The sequence below is a fragment of the Nycticebus coucang genome, chromosome 16, assembly GCF_027406575.1.
Source record: "Nycticebus coucang isolate mNycCou1 chromosome 16, mNycCou1.pri, whole genome shotgun sequence".
In the NCBI taxonomy this organism is placed as follows: Eukaryota; Metazoa; Chordata; class Mammalia; order Primates; family Lorisidae; genus Nycticebus; species Nycticebus coucang.
This window is the reverse complement of record NC_069795.1, coordinates 74,219,900-74,243,482: the sequence shown is the minus strand read 5'-3', so window position 1 is coordinate 74,243,482 and position 23,583 is coordinate 74,219,900. Positions and strand designations below refer to the sequence as shown.

General features: G+C 43.6%; 1 protein-coding gene across 26 annotated transcripts in view; it reads right to left on the bottom strand.

Moving 5' to 3' along the window:
- Positions 1-23,583, bottom strand: part of KALRN (kalirin RhoGEF kinase) — a 744,321-nt gene that overhangs the window by 209,169 nt on the left and 511,569 nt on the right. For all 26 annotated transcript variants that reach the window (XR_008374862.1, XM_053564450.1, XM_053564452.1 and 23 more), the window contains 5 exons: positions 19,355-19,466; positions 17,441-17,631; positions 16,897-16,998; positions 15,447-15,589; positions 12,325-12,427 (listed from right to left, as the gene is read on the bottom strand). Coding sequence is in view for 25 of the 26 variants with exons in the window: in XM_053564450.1 (XP_053420425.1) it covers positions 12,325-12,427; positions 15,447-15,589; positions 16,897-16,998; positions 17,441-17,631; positions 19,355-19,466 (651 nt within the window). In the remaining variant the exon portion in view is untranslated. The remainder of the gene's footprint in view (positions 1-12,324; positions 12,428-15,446; positions 15,590-16,896; positions 16,999-17,440; positions 17,632-19,354; positions 19,467-23,583) is intronic.

The window sequence follows — 23,583 nt, the reverse complement described above, 5'->3', positions numbered from 1 at the left end:
CTTAGGTAATAGTATAAATACTATTATCAACACTTTCAGTTAAAATAATAGAAAATAAAATAGTTGCAATATTGGCAGTCAAATAAGATACAAGAGAAATAATGAACATAGATTTTTAAAAGTATCTGATATTACTTTGGAAGAGGTAAAAAATATTGATGATACATTAGATTACAAAGCTGTGAGGAAATGGCACTCACATACATAGCTGGGGGGTATAGATACATAGTATCTTTACAGATTTATTTGATATGTCTCTCAAAATTTGAAAATTTATATTCCCTTTGATGCAGCAATTTTACTTCTAGGAATTTATCCTGTTATCCTCTTCATATACCACAAGTGTGAGAAATTATAACTGTAGAAGGATATTAATGATAGCATTTAGTGATGCGAAAAGATTGAAAACATCTCCTGTGCCATGGATAGAGGAGAAGTTATATCAATTATGGTACTGTAAGTAATGGGCCGTGTGGCCATCAAAAAGAATGAAGCAGCTCTATGTCCTGTTAGGAAATGATTACCCAGATTTGCTACATGGCAAAAAGTATAAAACAATACTTACTGTATGCTACCACTTGTTAAAACATTTTTAAAAAGATATGTGTTAGAGTGTTTATATATTCAAAGGATGCCTCTAGAAGAATATCTAAATTTCATACTGTATTATTTCTTCAAAAGTTCATTTTAAAATCTTGAATGCATATATTTAAGGAAAATGGGTTTAATTAAAAGATCATGAGGAAGTATAACGTTTTGGTAAAGTTTCTGAAGGAACTTCTGAATAGTTCCCATGAACAAAGCTAATAGCCCACTTTAAGAAAAAAGCCTAGGCTCCTGTGGCTCAGTGAGTAGGGCGCCGGCCCCATATGCCGAGGGTGGCGGGTTCAAGCCCAGCCCCGGCCAAACTGCAACCAAAAAATAGCCGGGCGTTGTGGCGGGCGCCTGTGGTCCCAGCTGCTCGGGAGGCTGAGGCAGGAGAGTCGCGTAAGCCCAAGAGTTAAGAGGTTGCTGTGAGCCGTGTGCTGCCACGGCACTCTGCCCGAGGGCGGTACAGTGAGACTCTGTCTCTACAAAAAAAAAAAAAAAAAAAAAAAAAAAAGAGTCTTTATTTTAGAAAAAAAAAAAAAATAAAATAAAAATAAAAAAAAAAAAAAAAAAAAGAAAAAAGCCTAATTTTGCATCTCAATAAAATATTCCTTTTAATACAAATGTATCAGTAGCACTGCTATTTTGCACATTGTCCATGATTAGAATAACTCTTTGGGGGCTAAAATTGAGAAAGAGAAAAAACAGAAAGGAAGATAAACTTCAAGGCCAAGCTCAAATTTCAGTTCTGGTGTAAAAATCTTCCTGGTTCCCAGGCTACGTTTTCCTTTCAAAGTGGGTATCCTTCGGATATAAAATGTAGCACACTGTGTGGTAAGTACCTATCTCATCGACACATTCATCTTTTGTAACTTCTCTGCCGCCTAGCACAGCAATTCCCGCAGAGGAAGTGCTAAGTATAACTGTCTCTTTTCAGTAAGACATGTAACATGCACATAGCTGCTCTCTTACCATATACTATCACATATTACCACTTGGGGTGTGAACTCAGAAGACTATGGGCAAGGCTAGAGATTGTTTTTATATATTCTGAATTTCCATGGTATCTGGGCACCAGCAAACATGCAAAGCAATTTTGTTAAAAAAAAAAAAAAAAAGAATGAATTCAGCATATCCATATATTTGAAACAATTTTCTATTCTGCTTCAAATTAATTTTAGAAAAATTATATAATTATTATAATGGAGAGAAAAATTCTTCTCCATTATCAGATTTTTCGGGTTCGTCAAGTATTAGGGGCAGTTTCTAGTGTTTACTCTGTAAGTAACATAACAAATTTAGTGGTTAGACTTCATGCTCCTTTGCGAGCATCATTGCCTTAAATTTAAATGTTAAAGACCATACTCTAAAAGTCTTTTTCTTCTTGGATTTTTAAAGAATTTTTTCATAAGTATAATAAAAGTTACCCTCTAATAGCCTGTGTGAAAAGAGACATAAAAAATGTGACTGTCATTATTTTGGGAATAGTGGGATAAAGTAGGGGGAGAGAAAATGATTTAGACTTTTAACAAACTACTGCCGACTTTATTATCTCTTCAAGTTTATAGAAGAGATATAAACTTGTTTGTTTTTAGAACAATATTCCTTTTTTCCCCTTTACAACAATTCCAAATATCTCAAAATTGAGCATACTTAGGCTAACATCAGCACAGCAAGGAAAGGTCTAAGCAGGCAATCAAGGTGCTGTTTTGTTCACTGCCATATGCTCTGTGTCTAGAACAGCACCCAGCATCTAGTAGGAGCTCAGTAAATGGCTGATGAATTAATGAGTGAGATTAAAAAATAGCGCATATAAAAATCATGAGGAAAAGAAAAGGTAACACATTTTAATATCCTCTGTTGCTCACTAAGCCAGTCTGTTTTCCACGTGTAAGTGAGCAACAGCAAGTAGTAAGTGAAACTTTTACAATTCCATTCTTGCAGCTGAAAAGGCACTGGCTAGCAGGAGACAGGAGACAGACATAGTAAAAGACAGAGGCTGGTCCCCCCCCCGCCCCCATTACATCATGAAGTTCAGAGAGCTATGTAAGCCCTTGCAGTTGCCACAGGGCAGGCATGTAGGGGCAATCACAAAGCAGTCCACAGTCAGTACAAGCAGGTGCCATATAGACCGGAGGAGCACCTCTCCTGAAATTCTAGTCAATGTACACATCTCTCTGCAGTTAGTAATCTCAGAGCCTTTCACACAACAATGATGACAACAATAAACCAAGGCAGTACTGAACATTCTGAACTTGTAAGACTCAATGTAAGTCCCTACACATGGGAGAAACTGAAAACTGTTGGCCTGACACACGGACATGATTGCTCAACACCATCAGGGCCACGTCAGAGCCACGTCTGCATGGGACATGGCAGTAGAGGACTGAAAAGATTGATGAGTAGTGGGACAAAAGTCTGGTGGGAAATAGGCGTGGACATCTGTCACACATAGCTCTGCATCTTCTAGCAGTTTTCTCTCAAAAAGAAGAGCTCTCAAGGCAGAGGCAGGCAGCTCCCCTCAGCCAGCATCTGCTACTGACTGCTCCTGCAAGTGGCCCTGAGCTGAAACGTACAGACATGCTATTGCTCCTTGTAGGAGGTCACCACAGACGATGTTTAAACTTGTTTTGCTTGAAAAAGCCATCCTCCTAGCAATAGGGACCACCTCAACTCACTCCAACGTCACTGACCTTAAACCAACCATTCACCATTCCCATTGTCCATCTACCACACTGGTGGTGGCAGACAGACTGGCAGCAGTCACCTGAAGAAAAGAAGTGGGACAAAGCTGCCAGGTAGGTAAAACCTAAGCAGGAATGTTCAATTCAAGCTCAAGATCACAAAACAGGGGAATGTTTACCCACTGCTTTGCCCAATGAGCTTTTTTCCAAGAATTCTATATTATGGCCGCAGAAAACACATGCCTGTTTTACACCAGAGCACATATAGGTAAAGGGAGCTCCAGCTAAAGCAGAGACACAACCTCAAAGCCACCTGCAGCCTGCACTACTTCAGACTGCTTTGGCTCTAAATGTTCTTGTCTAGCAAATCTTTGCTTGAAGTTTCTAAAAAAGTTAATTTTCATACCTACCAGAAGAGCTTACCTTCAGGTACCATACTCCTAATATCACTTCTGGTCACCCAGGATCTCAGCTTTTGAAGAACAATATTTCCTACAACCTGTTTCCCCTACCGTTGGCTTGGACAAAGTGGATTCAGTCATTTTGTTCTGTATGAAAGTAACTTTTTCTCTTAACTGATACAGAAGGAAAAAGGGTATGAGATAGGCCAAAAGGTCTCTGTAGAAAACTCTAATAAAACCCTTGCTCTGACAGCTGCCCCTTCACTCTCCCCTGCAGCCTCTGAGCCTGCTCCCCTCCCCCTTCCATCCACACCATCTCTCTTCTCGCATCCCTTCTCCCTGGAAGAACGTGGCAGGCTGCAGGCATACTCACTGCGGTCTTGTTTGCCTTGGACTGTTGCCAACTAATCCACTTTAACATCTTGGCTTGCTCTCAAATTTGCTTTCTCCTTCCATCAAAATTTTAACAATAAGAATTTCAATCTGAGCTGGGCTGTGGCAGACCCAAACTGGTTCTGGAAACTCACTCCTCCCAGGCAGCTCCAAAGCAGTAGTCAGCCTTGTCACAAGCCAGTGCTCATTTCCAAGATCTCAGGACCCAGTGGGAATTTGCCTGAGAGGTTAGAAGACTGTCTGGGGAAGAATCAGACTCCCACCAAGGCCATGAGGTAAGTCACAAGTATGTGGCATGAGGAGTCTGTGACAGGCATTAATACTTGCCACATGCCAGCCCCAGAGACTTTGGACTATAGTGGGCTATAGAACCACTTTGTAATTTACTTTGGGTTGCTGTGGATTTGCTGGGACAGTGAGAGAGAGGGCAAAAATAACACGTGCTTTCTGCCGCAAGGATCAACAAGCTGAACTATCAGGGTTACGGCAAAAGGAGTTTTTAATTCATCTTAACAATAGGTGTGTGACTTGAGTTTGAGGCTTAGTTCTGCCAGTAAGTGCGGCTTTGTGACTCTGAGAAAGTCACCTTGTTCCTTTTAAACAGGATGAAAGAAGAGGGATGGAAAACCGACCTCTAAGATTCTATGATTCCAAACTCAGACTCACACGGAATCAAATCTGGCCTCTATCACACGTAGATCTCATCTATGGGAAAATCACCTCTTCTAGTTTCCTGATTTCTGTAACAAATACTTGCATAAACTTCAAACAAGGAAATTTAATATGGCCTAAGTGCTCTGAGCATCGTGAGAGCACTTCAGGAAATCTGCCTGTGCTTAGCAAACTACTCATTGGCTGCTATATTTCATGAAACTTACTTGCTTTTTCAGGTGACTGGCAATTTTAATGATAGCTTTCTTGAGGGAAGTTTTCAATTTATGGAATATAAGTCAAAATAGTAAGTAAAAATAATGCTGATATGAAAGATTTTGCTTTGTGAACCTAGGCTGTATTTTTCAGCCGAAGTGTATTTCCCATCCATGGGTGGCGTGCAACAGCTGGAAGCTAGTCATTTATTTGAGGAACTTTTCAGTTAGAGGAAGTCCTGTGACTTTAACTCTGTGCCAAATGTCACTGAGGAGGAGGACAGCCGTTGCTCCTGGGAGGTGACAGAGCAGCCAGAGAGGGAGCTGCAGGCCCAGGGACCACGGAATCCTCCGCGTCTTGTTGCCCAATGCTGTTACCTCCTCCTTCCTCCTGCCACGTAAGTCACCACAAATAAAAGTGGCACAAGAACTATACTAGGGAAAAAAGTTACTTTCAAACCTAGTCATGAACTTGAATTATTAAGAAAGCTTTTATTTAAAAAAAACAAAAAAACAAAAAAAACCACAATTTGGGCTTAAAAATCTTAAAAGCGTGCATGGGCACACATAACTTTGACTCAAATGGTACAAAAGCAATTTATATAACCAAAATGTCTGCACCCCCATAATATGTTGAAATAAAATTTTAACCAAAATCTTAAAGTGGAGATGGAATTTTTTCTGCTTTGGTGTGACAATTTTGATAGGTCAAGGACTCTTGATAGTCCTCGCATGCTTCTGTCTGGGACTCATACAGCAGCTATGATCCTACGTATTGTCAAGCATAGGGTGAAATGAGACTTACAAAGTCCAAGTGTAGATTTCAGATATATCCACTTAAAGCCCTGGTAACATGAAGTGCAATTATACCCTCTTTTCCAGTATTTATTTAAGTGTTGGAAAGTGTTTTGTCACTACACGGGAGGCAGCATAATCTCCCCTTATCAAGAAATATCTTATGGGCTCTTAAGTCCCACTGACACAAAGAGCAGAGTAACAAAAGCACGGAGGAATTTCTTCTGGAGTCCATCACATTTGTTTCTTTCTGCCTTTACTATAGTACACTTCATGGGATGGATCTCTAGCGAATTGTGTACCTGCCCAGCTACTACAGCTAAATATCGCATGCCGTCACAATGATGTGCTGGAAACCCAATCTTGGGTTGACTATCCTGATGATTTTTAAGACTTTGTCAAGTGAAAAATATTACCTAGTGTGAATTGATAGATTTTTATCATTCCTGACACTGCCAAGTATCTACATTTCCAGAAGTTTGGTTTTCTCTTCAGGCAAAACACAGTGTGGTCTATGGTCTCTTAGAACTCTAGGAAGCATGCTATCGCCTTTTTCCCCACAAAGGAGCGCTCTGCTATCACCCAGACAGCAAACTACCCCAGGTCTCCTGTGCTCCAGACATTCTTTCATATAGGATCTCAACGAGTCCTTCAAAATCCTGGGAAGTAGCAATTACTGCTTTCATTGTCCGGATGAGGAGATTAAAGGTGACATGATTCAATGACTACTCAGGTCATGCAGCCAGTACACAGGGATTGAATCCATACCTGATCTCAAAACCCAACCCAGTCACATTTCCTCTCCACAGTAGGCACTTTGGCAGCCCATCCACATCTCCTTTCTTGACAGTGCACCACGCCCCAGCTCTTATGCCTGTTCGCTACTCATAGCTCACAGCTGACACAAAAGGCCAGCCCCCTTGCCATAAGGCAGGGCAAACTTCATGCAATTCCTGCTCCAGATCTCTGGGAGGGATCAGACTAGGCTGAACTCCAGCAATACCCTTGTACATATTTGCCTTCACATCTCCCTAGCTCCCATACCCCCCTCTCCCACTGAGAGCACGCCTCAATAATTTAGGGGCTCTGTTGAAGACTGCTTCTAGGCAATGGGACCTAGGATGCTCTCCTTCACGTTGCCCTAATTCCATGCCTATTCTCTGCAGCTATGTTTTTCTATTTATGAACCCATTTAAGTAAAGATACTTCATTTTCCCCTCAGTCATCTGTTCTCCATCAACACTAATCCTACAGGGGAGATAATTTCTTACAACTAATTCAAGTCCTTTCAGGTGTAGCATTAGCCTACCTTTTTCTTAGAAGAAAACCCAAGAAGCCTTTTATCTCTGGTGCTACCAGCAGAAGATTAGGAATAGTTGCCCGGCTGTCTGCCTTTCCTACCTACCAGAATATAAGCTAGAGGATGGCCAGGCCTCTTTTTGTTCACTGCTATACTCCCAGCCTCAACAAAGTGCAAGAAGGAAGAGGATGAGAATATGACAACACGGAAGGCAGGCCCGCATCAAGGCAGGGACTGACCCCTCTGATAGCACCCTCACCCTTAGTGGCCTGCTGTGTGCTCGCATGAGTAGGCCCTCGGATTCCCAGGTTCTGATGAGCCAGGGGAGGCTCTACAGAGGGTGTCTATTCCTAGAGGCTCCTGCAGCCAGCCTACCATGCCCTTTATTATGGACACAATACCAATGCCATGGCCTGTTAGCAGCAGCAACACTGTAGAAATCCTTTGATTTTTCCTATTAATTGGGTCCTTACCATCTCTGATCTGAGCCTTCCTTCCCAAACAGTGAAACAAAATTTTGCCCATGACTTGTTACACTAATTTGAAAATTTGGAGTTCACAGATGATTGAGTTAGATGTTGAAACCTCTAGGCTTCTCCAGGCACTTCCCTGTTCCCCTTCAGCACACCACTTTGTATTTCAGATCACACTGGCTTATTATTGAAGCTCCTCTTCAATCACATGTTAGCCTTGGAATGGTCCAGCAGAGTTCTTTCCCTTATAAATGTTGCAGAGAAGAGCACATGCACTTCAATGTCACTTTAATATTCCTGCCTCCAGCCAATCTGGACATGTCTAGGAATCACAGTGATTTTTGGATGGAAAGTATCCCTACTAGGATGGGTTGGTAATGCTCAATTAAATATGTGTTGATTCAAATGGTAAATACGTGCACCAGGACCATTATGGTGCAGATTGCTGCTTTTGTACCATCTGTTGGAAATTATTCAACAAATATCCATCATGTTAAACATAACTTCTTTGCCACCACCACATTAGTCATCGGAACTCTGAATTTCTTTAAAGTGTGGGTACAAAGCTCCATCACCTAGTAACATACATATAGGCAAAGGGCTATTTATATGGCAGTATCCTTTCCAGAGTACCGGGAACTGATTCCTGGACAGACTAGGCAGGAGCTCCGACCACTGTGGAAAAGTAAGCACACCAGTTTACCTTCAGAGAGATAACACATTGGACAGATGTAAGGTGCAGTCTAATTATGCAGACCCACTTGAAGGCTGAATAAGAGCAATCCTGGAAAAGCTACTAATGCCATTTACTGAGGCATCCATATTGGCTGCCAGTATTTATAGCAGAATTAAGCATATTAGACTGTTTTCTTAACACGGGAGGTTTTATAGCTTTAGCAAACAGTCCAGTTCCTCTGTTATTAACAAAAGTGGTTGAGTTTCCTTCCCTGGACATATTAAAGAAGAGTCAGACACGGAAGCTTCCAAGTACCAAATCCTGAGTGAGAAATGAGGAAGGAAAGTTGGGCATTGGTTTTCTGTCCTCGATCTTGTCTTTTTAGCAAGAACTTGAATGAAGCCCCAGAGGGTATATTTATCCAATAATGACATAGCTAACGCTGACATCCTAGACAAGGTAATTTATATTCAGTTCATTGCTGCAACATTGAGATGGAGCTAAATAAGAGAAAAATCTAATAAATGTAAAGTAGTACCACACACAGGTGACTAAATCTCCTGCCCAAATAACGGCAGACTATGACAAAAGGCATGAAGATTTTTATAAGCCAACATTGAATACTTATACTAAAAGTGATGTACCATCTCAGGGAGAATACTGTACACTTTAGAATTTTTACTTTTTCAAGAAACAGTATCTTGCTATATTGCCCAGGCTGGAGGGCAGTGGCTATTCACAGGCACAATCAGTGCATTACAACCTCAAACTCCCAGCCTCGAGGGATCCCCTGGCTCTGGGTTCCTGAGTAACTGTGACTACAAGCTCACGCTAATGCACCTGGCTTACTCAAGAATTTTTGAAGACTGCCCCCCACCCCCACCATAGTCTGCTAAATAATTGTTCATTCTTATTCATAGTATTTGTACCTTTGCTTTCCCTCTAGTAAGGAGGATAATTAACCTTTACTGAATGTCTAACAGTTGCCAAATAAATCTATTTTATTTAATTTTCCCAATGACTCAGTGAGATAGGTGGTATTACCTTTGTCTATGAATAGGGAATGAAGGTTCAGTAACCTATGCAAACAATGTGGCATAGACAATGGCGTCAGGGCTGGGATCTGAACTCCTTCCACCACACCACGGCATACACAAGGGATTGGAGGTGTATCCTGGGGCCCCACAACTCCTGAAATCATGGCGCTTTAATGGTTTACACTTTACTCATCAACTCAGCCCTGACATATTGCTATCATTCCTTTGGATTACGAAGCCTCGGACACTTTTCCATAAGTTCATTATTGGATGACCCTGATTTCTGGGAGGTATCTCTGCCCCGCCCCCACACAGTCACCCTTGATGGCCCCTCTGCCAAATATGAGTCAGTTTACCTGAGTTGGTCCATTTTGTTATCTTTCTCTTTTTCAGGGTCTGTTCACCTGACCACTTGGAAAGCAGGGATCTCTACCCTTTTAGGACAGTTAGGGAACTCTAACATTTGATAACATCTACAAATTCACAGACATGAGGAATGATTTCACGAAGGAAGGAAAGAACCCTGTTAACACTGTTGTGTGAAGGGTAAGGACATTTAAGTGACAGTACATAGTCGTGCACCTACCCTCTATTTTATTTTGAAAGTTTGACTGTTTCTAAGTAACTTCTCTGGTTTCATGTATAGAACAAAGAATCTCCCATCATCTCCCAATATTCTGTCCATGTCTCCTAACGTTACAGAAGGTACTTGGGTCAGGCCGGGTTTTCCAGCTTAATAAAGCTTTGTGCTTCGAGGTAAGGACATGTCTAAGCTCCTTTACCATAGATGAAAACACAATGTTTTGGTTTTTTTTAGAGACAGAGTCTCACTTTGTTGCCCTTGATAGAGTGCCATGGCATCACAGCTCACAGCAACCTCCGACTCTTGGGCTCAGGTGATTCTCTTGCCTCAGCCTCCTGAGTAGCTGGGACTACAGATGCCCACCACAACACCTGGCTACTTTTTGTTGCGGTTTGGCTGGGGCTGGGTTCGAACCCACCACCCTTGGTATATGGGGCAGGTGCCCTTCTCACTGAGCCACAGGCACCGCCTGAAAACACAATGTTTACGTGCCTGGTTGCTTTCAAAACACTGGTTTTTAGCTGCCTCCTATTCCTGGAGTCCCCTGAGACCAGTCACTATGTCCCCTCTGTTCATTCACTCCACAAGTATTGATACCTCCTGAGCATCTACACACAATGCATGTCAGGAGTACAGCAGTGAAACAGACAGACACAGCCACTGCCCTCATCAGGGCTCAATGGTCTGGCTGTAGAGACAGACGTGAAACAAAAAACTACACAAATAGGGATTCACACTCAACAAATAGTCCACCTCTCTCTGCAGTCTCTAGCACAAAGCTCGGCCCCTGGTGGGTGCTTTTACATGCATATTTGGGTGCTGTTTTTGTGGAATATGCAGAAAGATCAGACAAATTAACATTGAGAGTTTAATGCTTTGACTTTTAGAAGGGGAAATATGTCAGTAAGTCAGGAGATCTGAGTTCTAGTTCCTGCTTTTCTACTAACTACTAGAATTTGCTTGAGTGAGGCACACAGATTCTGTGAGCCTCAGCTTCCTCACAGGTAGAATAAAATATAAGTACCAGGATCCCTTATTAATAAGGAAATTCCTGCTGTTGGAGTTCTTCTAATATAGCCTTGTGTACCTTAGCAGAAAGACAAGGGAAAGCTGGAGCCGAGTCTTCCTAAGACAAATGGCTCTAGCAGAGGTATGTGTGTCAGAGTCAGGGCTTCTGGGGAGATAGATTAGCAGCTGGAAGGGATGAATTCCTTGGACCATGACACTAACAGTCTGGGTAAAGATGGAAAACACTGCACTTACCACCCAGTGACTGTTTAAAAAGAAATATTTGTTCACAGGGCATTCTAGGTTATATTTCTAGATAACAGATCAGAGGTGACAGGAAAGTACAGAAATAAGTTTTCTTTGTATGTTTTTGCAAATGGAAGAAAATTAATTTTCCATCCACTCTAGTAGTCAAGTCGAAATGGCTTTAAAATTGGAAGGCAGTTGTCAGAATTACCCTGAATATCCTGGAACACTAGACTGAGCATGATTAGGGTGATCTGGCATTATGATTTTAGAAAGTTTGGGGCTGTCTCCACACTAAGGTGTTACTGTTTTTCTTCTCAAATAATAAAAAAAAAATTAGGAAAAATCCTAATGAATGCAGAACATCTTCGAAAAAGTCCTCCTAACTTAGATAACTAAAATGAAGTAATGACATGCCCTGTTACTCAGAGGCTGAAGGAGCAGGCCAAAATGCTAGGTCTGGATGAACCAGGGACAAGTAGTCATTAGAAATCCATAACTTCATTAATAAAATCACTAATCTACAGCAAAAGATCATCCATACCCTTCAGACTGTGGGGTAAGCAAATCAGAGTAGGCTCTCACACAGACCCCGTCCTCTTCCTCTGCTGCAAATTCCCATAGCTGTACTCCTCACCTGTCTTGGGCAAGTACAGAGTCTCCACTATGGTCTCTCTTCTTTGGTTCCCCGCTGAGGAGAAGCAAGCACCTGGACTTTCTCACAGACTACTGCATCCTCCCCATGCCACTTCCTAGTCCTCCTGTCCCTCAGAACTCAGCACAAATAATCTGGCCAGAGGAAAGCATCATTTCCACCAGAGTCCCTGTGGATAGGGGGCCCCTACTAAGCAGCATCTCTTTGGCCATTTCTCAAGCATTGTTCTTGATCTAACTTTGAAGTGAACCTCATTCAAATCATAATAAATGTAAGCCAGTCACAGCCACTAAGGTCTCAGGAAACTATCCCAACCTCAGCCTCTCTGGGACCCATCCTCCCAGAAGGCAGAGCAGCCCAAGAAGCCCAGGTGGGGCATCTCAGGAAGAGAAGAAAGCTAGATTGCCTCATATTCACCCTTTTCTCTCACTCAGACAAGACCTCGGTGCTATGATGTGCCTCCTCCAGCCCTATTCTTTCCCCTTTGGCCAGCACAAAGAGACAACTAACTCCTGGAGTGGGGCTCCATAGTAGGAGAAATTCCTCTAGGGGAACTTCTCCAGGGATGATGAAACCAACAAGAAGTCTTGGGAGAGGGAAGGTTGGGACTCTGTCCTACCTTGTCACTGTCCACTGTGTTCTGGGAAGTCCTAGAGGCTATGGAGATGGTGTCTGGCTGGCTGCTTCCATCTCCCTGGCTGTCAATATCCTCCACTCCATCCCTGCAGGAAGAAGAGGAAAAAAACAGGGGTGGGGGTGGGGGGAATCACTGTGGGTGTAGAGCATACAAGGATTTCCAGCTGGGTTGGTGGTGCAGTGCTTTGGCACTTTTTAGCAGGGAAATGTCTAAAATTATCCTGCTAAAGGGAGCAGCCGTCTGTGGTTTTCAATGATGTCACTTCTTGCACTTAGTAAACACATAATCACCATGTTAATAACCCAAATGCAAAATGCTCTCTTCCCAAGTATTATTATTATTATTATTACTAGGAATGGGTTTATAACAGGCAGTAGGAAGATGTCTATCCTACTTAGAACCAAAGCTCCTATCCAGCCAACTGGGTCATTCTAATAATTCCAGAGTTCAGGGTATTCAAGTTTCTCTATATGCTATAACCAGTGTAAGGGTTGGTTTATAGCTGGACTATACAGAAAACAGAACCAATGAGATATTTTTTAGCTTGTGTTTCGTCTGCTCAAGAAAGTAGGAGTGGGTGGAATATTTTCTCTGGAGGAGATGATCTTTGGAAGGTTCTGATATTGGACCCGCCATCCATGGGTATGGAGAATGTGTTGCCTTTGTTTTGGTGGGTCCTGATGATCTCATGCATACTTAAGATGGTTTCCTATTAACACAGAAGGCCAAAGCATTTCTCAGGGACTGGAGAAGAGTCACGGATCCCACAGCAGCTTTGGAGCCTGCTATGTTCCTGAGCGTCTACTAAGACAGTCTCCCTCATATAGTCCTGGAATTTAGGTCCCTGGACCACAGAGTTGTCCCACTCACATGTTATTTCAACTCTCCACTTTAGAACTGCGCCCCAATCCTGCACTGAACCCATAGCCAGGATGAAGAGGGATTGGATTCTGGGAGCTGATGAAGACTGCATGGTCTATGATAGGAAAAACGGGGGATACGAGGGGTCAGAGTTGGCCAAATTAGCACAGGAAATGACAGTTCTTCCCATGGATGCATTTATGAAAGTCACACCCTAGATCTTGCTTGTGGAGAAGCAATGGCATTAGGGCACAGGGGGGCTCAAAGCCTGAGAATCTTACCACATGGACAAGGAGCCACAAATAACGAATCCACCTTGCAGAGTCTAAACAATTATAATGTGGTGGATGTGTGAGTGTGTGTGGATGTGTGTACGCACAGGTACCCATGTGTGTTCACATGTCACACAGCGTCTACTCATCATAAAAAGTATTTTCTCCCACCCAGAACACTTCTAAATCAGCTGCTCTCTCGCCAACGCTCACTCGTAAACTTGGGAAATGCCAGCTTATTTTAATAACAGAAGTCACACATCCGTAGGAAGGAAAATGTGCTGTAAAAAGAATTTATGTGACGAATTTCAAAACCGAAAATAAAGACCTTTGAGATCATCTGTTGTTTTGGATGATTTGGGCCAGTGCTCCTCACCATGTGTAGACAGTTGAGAATTGGCTGTACTTTCTGCTTCCTGCTATTCTGGCCCATTGTGGGCCCTTCTGGTTCACACCAGATGAAGCTGGTTCTGGGGGAGCAGCCCTGATGGATGTGAGGAGCCCACCTTGGGGTTGTTGTAGTGGTATTCTCCAAGCCAATCTACTCCTCTACAAACTCTGTCTCATGTCCAGGGAGCCAAGCTAACAGAATTACAGAATTGTTTGGCTATTTTCTGTGGAGTCTGCCAAGGTTTCTCACCCTCTCATCACAGAGTAAGAGAAAAAGTAGGGGGCAAAGAAAAGGTTGGACATTTCCAATACACACCCTTCCCATGTTCTGGAAATGCTCATACTCTCCTACTTTAGGAAAAGGGGCTATTTTCCAGAGTATCCTGAGCCAGCCTCACCTGAGCATCCTCTTGCACCATGGCCCATGGCCTGGGACCACGTGTCCTTACAACTATTTCCTTTCTCTATTAAACGAGGGGATCCTGAAGCAGGGCCCATCTCTAGTGCTCAACCAAGCCTCCCCCTTTTCTGGACTCTGGACATGGGTAACTGAAACCAGTACAGCTTTGACTGTCCTTCTGGCCCTGAGAAGATGACCTTATCCTGGCCAGGCCATGGGGGTGTCTCTCTCTAAGGCACACCCTTCTCTTGGCTACAGCCACATTCAAGACTAACAACCCCTCCACCGCAGGCCCCCAAGCAGCTCCCCATCTGCTTGTCCTGATTGGTACTTGAGGGTCAGCTAAGTCCTCTGGACTTATTCCATTTACAAATAGGGGAGGAGAGAAGAACCTGTTACCATCTATGACTGTCACCCCCAGAATTTTGTTTTTGCTATATATTCCCCCAAATTGATGTGAAGTTTTTATATGTTTTTTTGAAGTGCCCCCCAAAAGAGCCGTTGTAAGTATAAGTATCATGTGGAGACTTGAGAAAAACATACTTAAGAAGTCATCCACTGATGCAGGGGAAACTGGGATTCAGAAGAGTCCAGAGAGATATAAGAAATAAGTCCTCTTCTGCCTGATAACATTTCTCATCTCAGGGGAACGAAGGTGAGTCTCTGGAGCAGGGTGGTGGTTGCAGTAAGAGCTACAGTGACAACACACCAAACACCCCATACCCCATAGCATGCAGAACCAGAGCACTCACCATCACACGTCACCGCCTTCCAAAGTTCTCCCCAGATGCTCTCCCCAGGGCTTTTCTAAAGCCCCCTTTCTTTGACTTCTTACAACAATTATTGTCCCTATAGATGGTACGGGCTCTTCTTGTCTAACTATTCCATGTGTGGGACTTGACTGTTAGGTAGGTCTTGAGGGAATTGACTCATCTTACATTTGCATTTATTTTCTTTTGGTATCCAGGGGAGTGTTTGTCAAATGAGAGTGTTTACCAATGAAGCCCTGCTGAATGTAATGGACAGTAACTGGTAAGATGCTTCAAGATGAGAGAACTCATCCTAGATAGAACTTATGGGCCCTCCCAGGGAGCACCAGATGCAGGGCACCTTCAAAAACAAGGGTTCACCCCTCGCCCCCACTGGAAGCATGTGAGGCAGGAGGGACAGACGCTGGTTACCTCTTACTATTGTTCCTCTGTTTGGCTGGTGTTTTGGGGAGCTGAATTGGCTCCTTTAAAGCTCCTTTCAGATGAATGATCCTTTCCTGAATCACTTCTCGAATGTTCTTGATCCACTCCTGCTTGGTTTCGATATTGGAGGCCTGGAGTGCCACAGGGAGAAAGATTGAGAACCCCTGTTCCCTTCACTCTGTCCAAACAGTTCAACCCTCCTCTTGCAGGCTTCAACTGTTATTTTCAAAGATTCCAAATGTCTGGGGAGTTTCTTACGTCATACTTGTGACTCTTCAATCCCATGGACAGGCTTCTCCAACTCCTAGGACAAGGCTCTGACTTCCAGACTCAATGTAGACTTGTACAAGAATAATCGTCAAAGTACTTAATGACCCATAAAGCAGTCACCAATCTAGACATCTGCCCTGGAGCTGGAGCAGTATATCAGGGCCCTCAGAGCCAGGGGTTCATGCTTGAACGGCTCGATCCTGGGGAGTTACAGGGGAATCCAGGAGGAGCAGCCAGGGGCATTTGAAGGCAGCACCTATTTACCAATATGGCTATGTGTCAGGACGTCCACCATGTGCCCTGCCACACAAGCTGGTACTGACTTAAGGCCAGTCCCAGGTTTTTAGAAAACTACATCTGTTAATAGAAGGCATTACTATCACTTCCTGAATATCCCATTTGTCTTTGTGGAAATTTTCTCTGGTAATTCTGACAGGTAGCAGAGTGACTAAGTGTGAAGCTTTTGTTGGGGTTGAGCCATCTTTTCTTTGGTCATGGCACTTCCCTGACAAGCAGATGACTCCATGGTCACTGCTCTTCTAGGCTAACATTACCGCAAGCACTGACTCAGTCGCCAGGCTGCACTCAGGGGAGCTGAAATGACTCCTGGAGGCTGTCCTCTGGTGAAAGGCCCCTTCTCAATACTTTTCTTGTTAGCATGGCCCCAAGGCTCACGTGATTTACCAGAGCTTCCAGAAGGTAGTAGGTTTCCAGAGAACAAGGTACATTTCGTACACATAGTTATTATCCCTACAGTATTGGGCAGAATAACTTTTGCATAAAAGGTGTTTGGGAAAAGATGTTGACAATAAAAGGCAAATTAGAGTGCCTTTTGTCAAAGGGCCAATTGTAGCTCTTGCCTCTAGAAGAGGACATAGGGACAGAACACAGTTCAAGTGGCCTTGTGGAGGGAGCCCTGCTCTCTTCCCTCTGTGCTCACCTAAGTGCGTGGACGGGAAGAGAACATTTATCTTTGAGGTTCCTGGTCTGCCTTCTTGATGGAATTTGCTTCTTAATACCCATGTGATGCTGCTCTTCCCTGGAGAGCCCCAGCAGAGATTCAGTGGGGTCTCCAGCTTTAGCTTTTGAGTATGACATGCCCACTTCCCTCACTCCCCTTTCCTTGCTCCCAGACCTGGTCTTGTGCTCAGCAGAGATCGGTACTTACTTTCAGCACTGTTTTATTGTCTGAGGATGGGGTGCGCCCAGACCACAAGGCGAATTTGCAGGGGTCACCCTCCACGTGCTCGGTCACACCCAGCTCTGAGGTCTGTAGACAGGAAATGCCTGTGAGAGGCGGGGAAGGGGAGGGCAGTGGGGAAACTTAGGGCTGGGGTGGGAAGGGAAAGGCAACAAAGAGGAGAGGACCGAGGGAGGGGCTTCTGTCAATCAAACTTAAACAGACTGGATATTTTGTTCATCTACCCAGGATGGAAAGACCTACAGGCACGTGCCTGATTAGCAGGTACCAGGGAGGGAAGGTGAAGAGGGAGGCGCTAAAAGCAAACAGAGAGAAGAACTGTGAACTCTAAAATGCAGAAGTGGGAAGTGAGAGTGGGAGCTTTCCCAGTAGGAGACATGTTCATTTGTCCAGGATGGCTGTGGTGTGGAGGAGGCAGGGGAGGAGATGAGATGGGTATGCTGAGATCCCTTCCTGCCCAAGGGTTCTATGAAAGCAGGCAGTCGTGCCTTACCCCACCTGCCCCACCTACCAGTAGCTTGTTCTTGTAAACATATTTCGTGTGTCCTGAAGAGTCTTTGATCTCCTTGCTAAACACCAAGGAGATCTCAAAGAGGAACAAGTGCCGCTCCCGCCCCTTCCGGATCAGGGACTTTGGGTCCCACACTTGAAAGGCATCCTGAAGAATCAACTCCCCCTGCACGTCCAAGTTCTCGTCGAACCCTGAAAAATACCCATTTCCATCCTGTGGAGTTTCTCTACTGCCACATTCAGGGTCCACTGCCTCTTGGAGAATGGCTTTCCTATTTGTTATCTCTCAGTTCCCACTAGCTTTTTGCTCTCTCTGCTGACTCCCAAGACTCCTGGACACTTACAAAGCCATCTCTACAGAATTTTTGCACATCTTTTATATAAGTAACCAATATTTGTGAAATCTTCTGCAAAGGTTCTATGTGGCCTCCTTTCCCATGGCCAGCATGGGGCCTCCTGAAAGCAGGAGTCCCGCAGCTCCTTTCTCCACAGCCGCTCACAGTTCTCTACTTAGAGCTCTGAGTGGGGCTGAGGACAAGCGCTGCATAACTGAGTGTCCTTGGTGCCACTTAATTTGTTGGCACTTTATTTCTTATATTCCATTCCTAGAAGTCTTCCCTTTGATTGCTTCATACAAGGCTTTACTTGTTTATATTTATACCACTTTAAGTCATTAGGAGAGTTTCTAAAACTTTAGTGTATAAAAGAATCACCTGGAGCGCTTGTGAAAACACAGATTACTGTCACCCCCCTCCACCTCACACAGATTCTGATCCAGTAGGTGTGGGGTGGAGATGCTGAATTTGCACTTCAGACAAGCTCCTAGGTGCTGCTGCTGCTGGTCTACAGACCACACTGGAGTAGCTGGATCCAGAATATAGGTGGGGGCCAGGCTGGAGGAGGAGGGTACTTAAAAGGAGGACACCCTGGGCAGGCAAAGTGGAGGGGAAGGTACAGACAGATAAGAAAGAGGGGAGAAATTGTGACAACAGGAATACATTCAGATGGTTCCTGCTCAGTTGAGGGAAGATAACCAGAGCTACTTTGCTCTAAGAATGAAGGCTTCTTGTGCTACGGGCAATCTAGGAAGTACTGAGACCAGATCAAGTGTCTTAGATGGTGGGGGTGGTAAAGGTGGGATGGAACCCAGAGGAGAAAAAAACAGCTCACATGCTTACACATTTGCAAGAGACTACAGTTATTCCCTTTAGCACCATTTTCCAGGCCAGACTGGAATGTCAAGTCTTAACTCATCTTTCAAGTTCCACTCATATGGCTGCTCTACCTTCTCCGTTTTGCAGCAGGGAGACCATTTTATTAGAATCTTACTCTACAAGTGTCTGGTCTCAAGAATGTAGCTCTAGCTCACCAAAGTCCTCTCTGGGTTACCTAGCTGGACTTCTCTAACCTGCCAGGAAGGACAAAAGGCTGTTTACACAAGAATGTGAATGCACTTAATGCCACTGACCACACTAAAAAATGTTCAAATGGAAAATTTATGTCATGCATGTTTTGTATAATTTACAAAAATATCAAAACAAAGGGCAAAAGGCTGAAAATGGTGGGGTTTTTTGGGGGGGGGTATAATCAGGATTTCCGCTTATTTTGATGACAAAGGCAATGTAAATGCTATGCAGATTAACAAGACTGCTGTGGGCTGGGGGATGATGGCCTGGCCTGAACTATATCATGGGCAACAGGTGTCCATGGCTTAGGCCTTGTCCTACCTAGAGGCAGGGTGCTAGCCACATTGGTCCCCCTGGAGACTTACATGCAGGGGCCCATGCAGCTACTTGCCATTTCTCCTCTCTCCCATCCTTGTCCTTAGCCTAACTTCATGCCACTTCTCAACAGTGACACAGCTCCCTAGTTTTAGGAACAGAGGAGGCTTCCCCAGGGCTGGGAGGATAGCTACCTTCCAGCATGCTGACATGCATGGCGTCATTGGCCTTCTTTGGGACACTGAGCATCACTTCCAAGCCATCCTTGAGCTCTCCTTTCCCTTCTTCACAGCAAGTTAAAAGTTCCTGGGGGAAAAAAAGTCCAGATACAATTAGGATCATGTCCCGCAGCTTCCCAACCCTCCCACTGCCTAACCTATCACAGAGATTACAGACCAGCTTCCTTCCCTGTTATGGTTCCCTCTAAGCCATATGAAAGTGGTGTGGGGGTCAGAGGTTATCTCCAAAGAATTCAACCATTATTTTTCTCCCAGACTGAGCTTCCTCAACACAATCTAGTCCAAACTATCTCAATCCAATCCAACTCCCAAATGGCTGGAACTGTAAGTCAGCAACTAGGATTCTCTCTGTCACTGGACTGCTCTCCTCCTGGAGAAGGGAATACCGCAGCAAAGCACAGAAATAGAGGTGTTGTATTGTGGGATCACAACAAAGAGAACAAGGAGAAGAACTGAGCGAAGATAAAGAGCATGCTGCAGAGTACACAGCATTCCCACATTCCTGCATGCCTGCTGCGGGCACTGCTGTTGTTTATGGGCCTCTACAGCCTGAAAGCTGACTTCTATTCTACCAGGAGCAACCTGAGGTTAGAGATATTATATGACATTCCGGAGTAATAAAATAATTTTAGAGCATATGGATCAGGAGTTCCCAACCTGAGGCCATTAGATGGGACTCTAGACCAATTCATTGTCAAATGAACAAACTGATTAAGAGGGATGAAGTGATTTCTCCCTGGTTTGAGGGGAGGCTGTGCAGGGGCTTGAATCTCAGCCTTCTGAATCTACTCTCTCTGCCTCTCCAGCTCTGTCTCCCCCAATCCTGTACTACACTGAGACCTTCAGGAGCAGACCCTCTTTCTTTTACTTCTGGGGAGGCAGGGAGCACACATTTGCTCTCTTACTTCTTCATTGGATGCTCAGGCATCGCCCTCCTCATAAAAGATATGTAGTATCTGGATGATGGAGAAAAGATCACTTCCAATTATCTTGAGATTCACAAGACCATTTAGAGCAATTTTTTCCCCCAAACCAGAAGAAAGCTGGCTTTTCACTTTTCCTATCATGGTTACTGGATCTTTCTCTCTTTGAAACTGGGCAGGAAATGGTTAAGCAATAGATCTGTAATACATTCTCTCCCTGAGCGGGTAAGGGATGAGCAGTTGAGTGGGAGTGTGCCTCCAAGAAAGACAGAAGTTCAAGAAGTTCACCAGATCAAATTTTCTAACATAAACAAGTTAATGACAGACCTCCTGACAAATAAACTAACGGTACTTTCTAGCAGGAGAGACTTGTCCATGAAATGCTTTTAAAAGGATATATCTGGTCTGTCTAGCCCACTTGTGGTAAACAAACCTGGAATCTATGGTTTTAGCAGCATGGCTCTCTGGAAAGTGTCACATAAGCTATGCAAATATCTAAGTAGAAAGTGAGTTAATTTCATGACCAAAAAGGCTCTTTTCAGGGTGGCACCATGAGACATACATTATTTAGAGACCTTTATGTAAATTTGGGCCAGAGCTGATGCTGCAAGAAAGACCTGGACCACTCCCCAGTTCACCTCTGCCTTGGGATTTTTGGTATCCTTGGAATTATGAGTAAGCATTGCACTTGGTAAGACATCTAATTAGTGGGAGTCTACTATGAACATTTAATCCTAGGTGTTATCTTGGATACATTCCCATACGAATGAGGGAGCTCTGAGTGGCCAACAAAGAGCTGTCCCAGGTTTTGGGGAAGTAGAAGTGATCAGTTCTCAGCTCCGTCCTGGCTTCCTGTCAGGATAACGTCATCATTGCTCAGAAAGTTGTATTTACTTCTGCCAGCCTGAAGTTCTCTGATTTTCCTGCCCCTTTACTCATCTTAACCCTCCCAACCTTATTCTTATATATCATCAAAGGAACCCCCGAGGTAGAACATAAGAAACATCACAAGAAATATGCTTCAGTTTGCAATGGAACACATGAATTAGTTTAATCCCCCAAAGCAATTTAGCAAGTCTACCCACCAAGCAGAGCCCATAAATTCTCCTTTGGATCCTTGCTCTAGTTTATGATAAAGAAAAGACTCCACATTTAATTTTGAGTCCTTTTGTAAAGCTGTAGCAGATTTACATGAATCATAGTGAGTATTCTAACTGACATAGAGTTTCTACTTTCACACAACACTTAAAGTGCTCAAACCCAGGGGATATTGATCGCTAAATATCAATTTATTTGCAATAAAAATGACTTTAAGAAAACAAATCCTCTATTATTTATATTTAGTAAAAGCTCAGCAAACCATTTTTCTTTTGCTCAGTAGGCACTCTGCCACCAGCATATTTAAAAGAGGCAAAAATTATCTTCCTCTTTTAAAAAATGATTTTACAGTTTCCCCACCATCAAATTCCAACTACTTCACTTTTCCACTTCTCAGTTACCTTACACAGACACCTCTCCCCAAAACATGTAGCTCCAGAACAAAGGGCCAGAGCTCACTTCTCCCTGCCTAAGCAAAACACATTCCTCACTTCCCTCCCCTGTCCAGGTCACATAATTAATCCTAGGGAGCTTCAGCCTTATGGGATGAAAAGGGAGAGGAGGAAAGCTATATTTCTTTTGAAATTGCACCTTAATTAAGACAGTCGGTGGTGTGGATGGGTGAGTCAGTATTGTTTTTTTTTTTTTTTTTTTTCTCTTTTAATTCACAGCCCCATAAATTCCTGTAAAGGCTTTGGGATACATGAATGGAAAATCACAAAAATCAATTTTAGAAAGTCTGTTACCGTAAGAAATAATGCTGAAAGGTCAAGCATTAAATGCAATAGTGAAGGAGAAAATAATTACACACAGAAATCTGGGCTAAGGAGAACCTACTGTAGTCACCACAAAATTCAATGCCAACTTTCTGATAGTCAAAGGCAAAAAAGGGCCTAAGCATCTGTGGTTGGAAGGTTGAAAACATACCACTTTTTCAGGGGAGAATTCTTCCCACTCACCCTACCCTGAGATCTTATGAGAATTTCTTTGAGTCTTCGTATAAGAAACTTCAAAAACAGAGAAGCAAAAGTAGTCTGCCCACACAGCTGAGATGTCTGCACACCGTCATTCCTCACACCATTTCTCAATAAAGGCTGAGGGCATGCTGTCCACCTGTCATCCTCTAAGCTCATTCTGCAGGGTAGGAGGACTTGAGTCCTTGGAAATGAGGAAAGAGAAGGTTCATGGGAAGGATACTGCCCTGACCCAGAGGACAGAAGAGCTGACCAGGGCACAGGCTGCTGCACCCTCCCCTCACGCTGCTCCTACAACTCTCATCACAGAACCAGGAATGGGGGGCTCACTCCAGTGTGACTAGAACCATAGATTTGAAATTTGATGGTTTCAGGTTCAGCAAAGCTAGAATATGCAAGATTCTACATCTCTAAGCATGAGCTAAATTTTATCAGATTTTTATCTCTGAAACTACACTTTGCACTTACAACATGGCCCCCCCTGTCCCTTTACCCTTTGTATTAGAGGAGCAACCAGCAAAATATTCCAAGTGAGGGAAAATCTCACCCTTTATACCCTTACACTTTAGGAATTAATATAGATGGGGGTTACCTAACTGCCTATATCAATTTCCCAGGCTTTCTGGGGAAATGTCATATTTTCAGAGTATCCAATGTATTCTTATATAAGAAGGATTGACCCAAATGACTTAGTGTTTTACATAATTTGGTTATTTAACTTTTAAAAAAAGGATTTTTGGAAAAGAGTCTAAATCTCTTGGATTTTCTTGGTTGGAAGGAAAACCCCTAACATATGGGATCCTGCAGACACAAGAGCATCACAGTATTTTAAGATCCACTTTTGGACTATTTCCCCTCCAAAACCTCACAGTCTTGACAAACAGAGATTATGGCAATGGTGGGTACCACACTGGCCTCCACTACCCATGTGAGCTGCCACTGCCCTTAAGATCCGGACCTCCGATTCCACCAAAAGTTGGGGATACCAGAAGGAAACTACTTCAGGAAGGAGGGACAGGAAAGCCTCAAAAAGCAAGCCAGTGCCCATGGTGGCAATTGCTCAAAGATGTGTACTGTGGGTAAGTGTGAAACTAGTCACAACTTATAGCTGCTTCCATTTCTCCTCTTTCTGCCCCAAACAAGCATCTGGAATTCCATGGGAGAGGGTGGCTCATCTCTGAAGTTTTGT